General features: G+C 23.5%; 1 protein-coding gene across 4 annotated transcripts in view; it reads left to right on the top strand.

The window, feature by feature from the left end:
- Positions 1-7,241, top strand: part of LOC102674332 (synaptic vesicle glycoprotein 2C-like) — a 14,437-nt gene that overhangs the window by 2,631 nt on the left and 4,565 nt on the right. Inside the window, exons 1-4 of one of the 4 annotated variants that reach the window (XM_006611276.2) lie at positions 3,358-3,405; positions 4,135-4,202; positions 4,500-4,562; positions 5,657-5,818. In XM_006611276.2, coding sequence (XP_006611339.1) covers positions 4,142-4,202; positions 4,500-4,562; positions 5,657-5,818 — 286 coding nt within the window. In that variant the 5' untranslated portion in view covers positions 3,358-3,405; positions 4,135-4,141. Of the gene's footprint in view, position 1; positions 222-3,357; positions 3,406-4,134; positions 4,203-4,499; positions 4,563-5,656; positions 5,996-7,241 lie in introns of those variants that run through there. The other 3 variants (XM_031508437.1, XM_006611279.2, XM_006611278.2) reach the window with 3 other exon arrangements.

The raw sequence follows: 7,241 nt of genomic DNA, 5'->3' as shown, positions 1-7,241 counted from the left end.
CTTTTTTTTTTTTTTTCTTTCCTTCTTTTCCTTACTCTTATTTTTCTTTGTTGTTAAGAAAAAAAGAAGCGCGCAATAGTCTTTTTTATTTTTTTTTTCTTTAACATTTTTGTTGTGTTTGTGCGAGTTCTTCTCAGTGGCGAACGATCGATAGACTGATCGATAGACTCAAGGAGGGAAAACAAGGGGATATTTAATGCATTCGTCAGTGAAGTTCAAAGGCAAGTTTGTTAATTCGTGATGAGATTTTTTTTTGATGCATTTTCGCTTTCTTTATTTCCTTGTTTTATGTGATGAGATATTAGAATATTATTATTATTATTATTATTATTATTATTATTATTATTATTATTTTAGTAAATAAATCATATTTTAAAAAAAAACTCTTGATTATTATAAGATGCATATAAAACTTTTGATGCAAAATTCTTTTCTTTTAATGTCTGATTTTTGATCAATATAATATAAAATTATTTTATCTAAATTTATTCTATGTTTCTTTTTTAGGAAGATGGTTTCGAATTGAAACTTAACATAAAATTTTCGTCAAGTTGTTGTAATTTTAAATAAAAAATTAGGAAAGTTCTATTAATATAATTAAAATTTATTAATTATAAAAGTTAAATCTTCTTGATCATATAATGATGCATTAGTTTATGAAAATAGATAATCTTTTTAAATAGATAAATATTGTTAAGAAGAAATTAAATTTTTATTTATTGTGATGCTCTAAAGTTAGCAATACTATATAAATATTGTTTATTTAACAATTCATTTAATTCAAAATAATTAGGCAAAAGAATGAAACTTTATTTAAAGAGAAATTTCAAGATCATTTCTCCTCCATCAACATTTGAAATCTTTGTATGTCTCGTAGATGAAAAATATTTTCTTGCAAATGCATGAATTATTCGTAAATAATTATTATTCGTGAGTTAAACTTAATTTTAAAAACAAGTTTAAAGTTTAACTTTAAAATTATTATCGAAATTTTTATTATGAAAAACTAATAAAAACATTTAATATTAGAAATATGAAAATATAACTGCTTTGTCGCTAGTAAAGATAAATTAAAGAATTAACACTTTAATATTGTTTTTCCTCCTGTTTATCACATTTGTCATGAACCAAACTGAAAAACGAGGAAATCACGTACCAGGAGCGTTTTGAATTATTTCAAAAGTCACGTAAAATTTCAACTTTCTCGTTTTATATTAAATTTACTGAAATATTTGCACGATCAAAAAAGTGTTTATTCGCAATGAAAGATGTACGAGTAAATATAAATAGTAATGTTATAAATAATATTTTATTACAAAATTTCATTACAAAATAAAAATAAAAATATCAGTGAATATTACTTAAAATTTCTTTTATTTCTTTGTTATAATTAAGGTAATTATAGTAATAATATAGTATAATTATAGTAATAATTATATTAATAAGATAAAATCGTTATAATTGAGGTAATTAGGAATGCAAATTTAAATGGAAAAAGTCTTTTATAGATTATTATTTGAAAAAGTTAGAAAGTGTATTAAGGATTTAACATATACAATTTGATATTGTTGCAATAAAATTTTCTTTATTTTTTTCTATAAGTTTTCTATAACTTTGATTATAAGTTACATCTATAATTAAAATAATCTTGCAAATATTTTCTTTATTGATCAGTTAAAAATTGTAACAGAAACTTATAATATTATAAATTATCATGAAAAATTTTTTTGTCTTTCAAGTCATTACGATATACAAAGTTAAATTTCTTATACAATTTTATCGATTTTGGAGAGATTACATATCGTTTGCATAACATGTCAACAACTTATAAGAGATAATTGTAATTTTTTTATAAACGATGTCTCTGTCATTTATTTATTTTTAAAAAAATTTTTAACAAGTATTTTTTTTTAAATAAATTATTTAATTATCTTCGAGCTATTTATGATATTATGTTTTAAGATTTTCCAAAGCATTCTAAGGTAAGGAAATGCTATTTAAGAAATGCATAAATTATTTTAAGTGTACATTATTTTAAACGCTGTAAATTATTTCAGGATTTCCCAATTGAGTTTTAAATAAATAAAACTTTTAAATCAACGTATAATTAGAATTTTTAAATTTAAGTTTGTTAATTGTTGATGAATATCAATTATAATGATTAATCATTACGCGATATTTTTTTGAAAGCATTGAAAAATGCATTAATTATCTGAAGATAATCATTTACGTATGTTAAATACACAGAAGGATAGTATGTTTATTAAATATTTATTTTCACAAATATTTTGTTCCATTGTCGCGATATCTCAAAATTTTCCCTCTCGTTATCAATTGGAATTAGATGATTTATTTGTACATTCATTGTACACTAAAATTTGTATCTCCTTGATAATAAAAGATAACGAATTACTCCTCGTTTATATTTTTAATTAAAACGAATGATAAAATTATAGGATCAAAAAAATGGATGTTTAATTATTTGCCAATAAAATTTGTTTGAACACCGATATGGAAGATAAAGAAATTATATTTGTTTTGTTGATGCTTTTTTTCAGTCATTCATCTTTTTCTAATTTTTTTTTTTTTTTTTTTGAATAATTTTATCATCCATGATGATTGTAATTTTGTTATTTTTCTCACATATTATATTAACATATAATTTTTTTTTATAAAAAATTCATTAGTATAATATTAATATAACATAAAAATTATAAAGAATACATTATAATTATTGTATGAACATTTAATTTTACAAAATTTCCTAATAATGATTTATAATATTTCGAAATTTATAAACTTTTTTCCTTATTTAAATTTTTACATTTTCGTTCAACGTTTTTAACGTTTTTAATGTCAATTGAATTTATTGATTAATTAATTATACGGTTCATTGTCTTTTCTTTCAATAATAACCACATTTTTTAAATAAGATATTTTTTAAAATTAATAACACAAATTGTTATAAATTTTTATTTAAAATAAAATAATAAATAATAAAATTTATACATGAACATATGCTTTCTAATTAATTTTCAAATATTTATATAAATTTGAGAAATTTCAAACATCTCGTGTGTTTATAATATTTCTTGTATAGATACATGGAAGTCGATCGACACAAGTCATCGAGTGTATACAAATATTCGACTCGAAACTTTATTCGTATTTAATTCTTCAGTTCGGCCGTGACCGTCATCGCACTATTAACTAATCGTATTTAAACTTGTTACAGTGTTAAAAATCGTTAAAATATTAAATTTTATATTCTATTAATTAACACCATAATTTATTTTATTTAAATTTTCTTCACTTTCTTTTATCCAATGAAACAGTACAGATTTTTTTATAATATTATCGTATTATAATTTAACTGCTCATTACATATTGAACTGTAAATTAAAGGCATGTTCACTTTATATTATATATCGCATATATATATATAATTATATTTGTATTTCAATAGATTTTAAAGATTTCAAAATAAACTTTATTGTTATATTTTAGTATCTTTTAAATTGCAAACAGTAATAGTTTTTTACAATTCTGCTTGTTTGAATATTTTCCATAAATGTTTAATTAAATTTAATTAATTCTAAGAATCGATATACACAATTTAAAACTTTTGAAGTATATTTTTCATATTTTTTATAGAACTATAGTTCATTCAATCTTCGATTAACCGATTCTTTGAATAGAAAAAATTGATTAAAATTTATCATTGGGATTAGGACCCGTAACTTTTTTATATTCCCTCATTTCGAACTATGATTTATCGAGAAAACCATTTTTTTTAAGTTCTTGGATACGTGTTCAATAAAATATTCTTCCAATTTTTAGATATATAAATATCTTCCCAATTCTCTGACGACATATCTTGAAATATTTAAAATTTATTTTAATATGATATAGTATATATGGTAATATAGTATTTTCGATCAAAGAGTTAATCTAAGAATTATAGAAATTTATTTTGTATGATAGAATCTTCGGATTTAAATTTAATTGAACATTTATGAAAGAAACGTAAACAAGTTTAAATATTTAAAAAAAAATATTTAAAATTAAAATAAATTTTACTTATCGATTATTTCATTTTATTAATGATAATAATTTATTTTATTTTGGGTATAGTGAGTGAATGATGGTGTTTAAAAGAATCTTCGACTTGTTTTCGATGTTCAGATACAATCACTTCCGATGTATGTTATTTTGTTGCTTCAATTTTATTTATTCAATGAAATTATCAATAACAAGTTTAGAATTAATCGTTTGTATCTAGAATCGTTTAATAAAAAATTTCTCGTTTGGAACATTTATTAAAATTAATCATTTCTTGGTGTATTATATAAGCATATATTAAAAATTCTAATCTCTATTTTTTATTAATTTATAAATAATTTATTGGAATATTATTATATTAATAATAATATTATGAGATTTAAAAATCTATAACAAAGATATAAATAATTTGTAAATACATCTTTGTTTCGTTACAGGTGAGGACGAAAAGTCTGAGGAATCTGGTCCTGCAGATTTCGAGCGAGCAATAATTAATTCTGGTAAGTATTTATCATTTAACACATAAATTATGTCATAAATATATAATTCAAATTATAAATATATACTTTCATATAATTTTTGTGAAAAATTAATAAAATAAAATAAAATTAAAGAAATAATTTAAACATATTGTAATTTTTTTAAAAATAAATAATATATATGTTAAATAATTATACAAATATAATAATAATTGTAAATTCTCGCGTTAATCTTTTTTATATTCTAATCTTCCAAATTTTTTTAAGAGAGACAGATCTCTCTTAAAGGAAAAGAATTTTTCTTTCAAAACAACCATATAAAAAATAGATACATTTATTAAAAAAGAAAAAAAAGAAAAAGAAATATGTAAATGTTTAAGAATCTCCATCTTTTTGCTTGTTTCTTTTTTTTTTTCTTCCAAGAAACGAACAGAAAAGGGTTTCTTTCTTAAGAATGGGAGTAAAAAAATATACATACGTATTTGGAAGGCAACAGCAAGAGAAATGTTTTGCAGAAAAAAAAAAGCAACACGAATACGCGAATAGGAACGAAAAATCTGGTTTTGAATCCAGTTTGCTTACACATTTGGTGTATATCCGAGCTCAAGCTCTCAAAAACATCCAATCAAAATTATCATTTCCATCATTTCCTTCATTTTCCAAACTCGTTTCTCTCGAAAAAGCTTTAAGTGAAAAAAAAAATATTATTTCCTCTTTTTAAGTAATAGAACGATTGCATCATCACTTTATTAGACACCTTAAACTTAAACCTTAATACAATTTTTTTATTCATCCATGAAATACCACATTGCATCTCTCTCCTTATAATTATCAAAAAAAAATTATATTTGAACACAATATTAACCAAAAATCAATTATATTATTCATCTACACATACTTAAAGCATAAACATATTTTTCTAACTAAATAACTATATAACTAAATATAATTTAATAAAAATATAATATAAATAACTTATATAAATATAAATATAATAACTAAATAAAGAAGATTTAAAGAAATAAAGAAAAAATAAATAAAGAAGATTTCCTTTCGAATAAATTTTCTTTCCAATACGAACATAAAAAGATAAATTTATTTAATTGGTTCTACAGGTTATGGAAGGTTCAATTATCTGTTACTATTGGCCGTGTTGCCAGCCAGTTTCTCCAGCATCTTCTCCTCCTCGGCCATATCGTACGTGTTGCCGTCAGCTGAGTGCGATCTGGGCCTCACCATGTTCGACAAGGGCCTACTCAACTCGATGACGTTCGCAGGTGGTATATTCATTTATTGGCGTAACCGCGTAACCGCGACTATAATTACAGGTTGAGCTTAAGACACAGAGAGTCAAAGCGCGCATTTGGTACGCTTCGAGTTTCTGGTTAGAACAAACAGTTCTGGTGTACGCTATGGACAATTTAGGGAATGTATTTGTGCGAGTTTCAGACATGGTAATTAAACGACACACTCTTGTAACCTCATCCTGCAATTGGCCTGCGTGGCTCGCATGGCTAACGATCTCGAACGTTCGCCATTGATTCTCGAGTGATCTCTCGCGTTCGAGATCGGCAGATCGTTCGATTCGTCCACTTAGAAATCGCTTCCCGATTTTCATATGTACGCTCACGCTCGAAACGCTCACCCTTCGTTTTTTAAACGACACGTTTTTTTGCATTTTACATTCTGGAAATACTTTATAGATAATTAATCAATTTTAAAATGTAATATGATTGTATTTAAATGAAACAGAATTTCTGATAGAAATATTTTATAAATATACGAATATTTTGTTTAAAAAGTGAAGAGAGCTTCAAGCTTTTGGACAGGAATGTATGCGTATACAAAGTGTTAATATATTCGTGGAATTTATTTAGAGAATCGATCGAGTATGGGTCGAAAGAAATACAAAAGTTGGTATATAAAAATTTCGGTGTAGAGTTATTCAAATTATAAGTTGATTTTCATTAGATGAGGCGAAATAGAGATAGAGTGGAGATTATTTTTCTATATCAATTTTTTTATTTGCTTTAGCCTCTAGAAGCGATCTTCTCGTCTTACGAATATATTAATACCTTGTTAGATTTTTAATTATTTGGGCAGGTAAGGAAATAAGGCTTGGTTGCTTATCAGTGAATATACTTAAAGATATGTAACAAATGAATCCCTATATGAATTTCAAAAGGTATTGGGATCGAAACTTTCTTGGAAATTTTTTCTAAGAAAGAGAACGGATTGTTTTTCGAAATAAAATTTTGCGATATAATCAGAAACGAAGATATTTTTCATATTGAGATCATATTTATAAATATTTTACGTCTTAAATCTAATTGATGTAGTTCATCTTTATAACTGAAATCATAATCAAAAAAAATAACGCGTTATTATTCGAGAAATTGTTAAATAAATTTGTTTTATAGTTGATATTAGCATGCTTAAATTTATTTGCTATATTATTTATGGTATTTTATATCGTATTATGAATTTATATTGCATTGTTTCGATTTTTATGCGTGTAATTCAAATTGAACCATTCGTCACACGTTATTCTACACAAAATAAATCACGAGGCAAAACATTCGAAGGAAATAAACTTTTAAAAAAAAAAAACTATTAGAAGCTTATCAGTTTTTTATCACATAATTAATAAATCGTCGTAATTGTCGTAATGTTTTTCTCCAATGTTATCTTTAATACGAT

Source organism: Apis dorsata, unplaced genomic scaffold, assembly GCF_000469605.1.
Source record: "Apis dorsata unplaced genomic scaffold, Apis dorsata 1.3 scaffold_86, whole genome shotgun sequence".
Lineage (NCBI taxonomy): Eukaryota > Metazoa > Arthropoda > Insecta > Hymenoptera > Apidae > Apis > Apis dorsata.
Note: the sequence above shows the minus strand (reverse complement) of the source record. Positions and strands in the feature narration are given on the sequence as shown.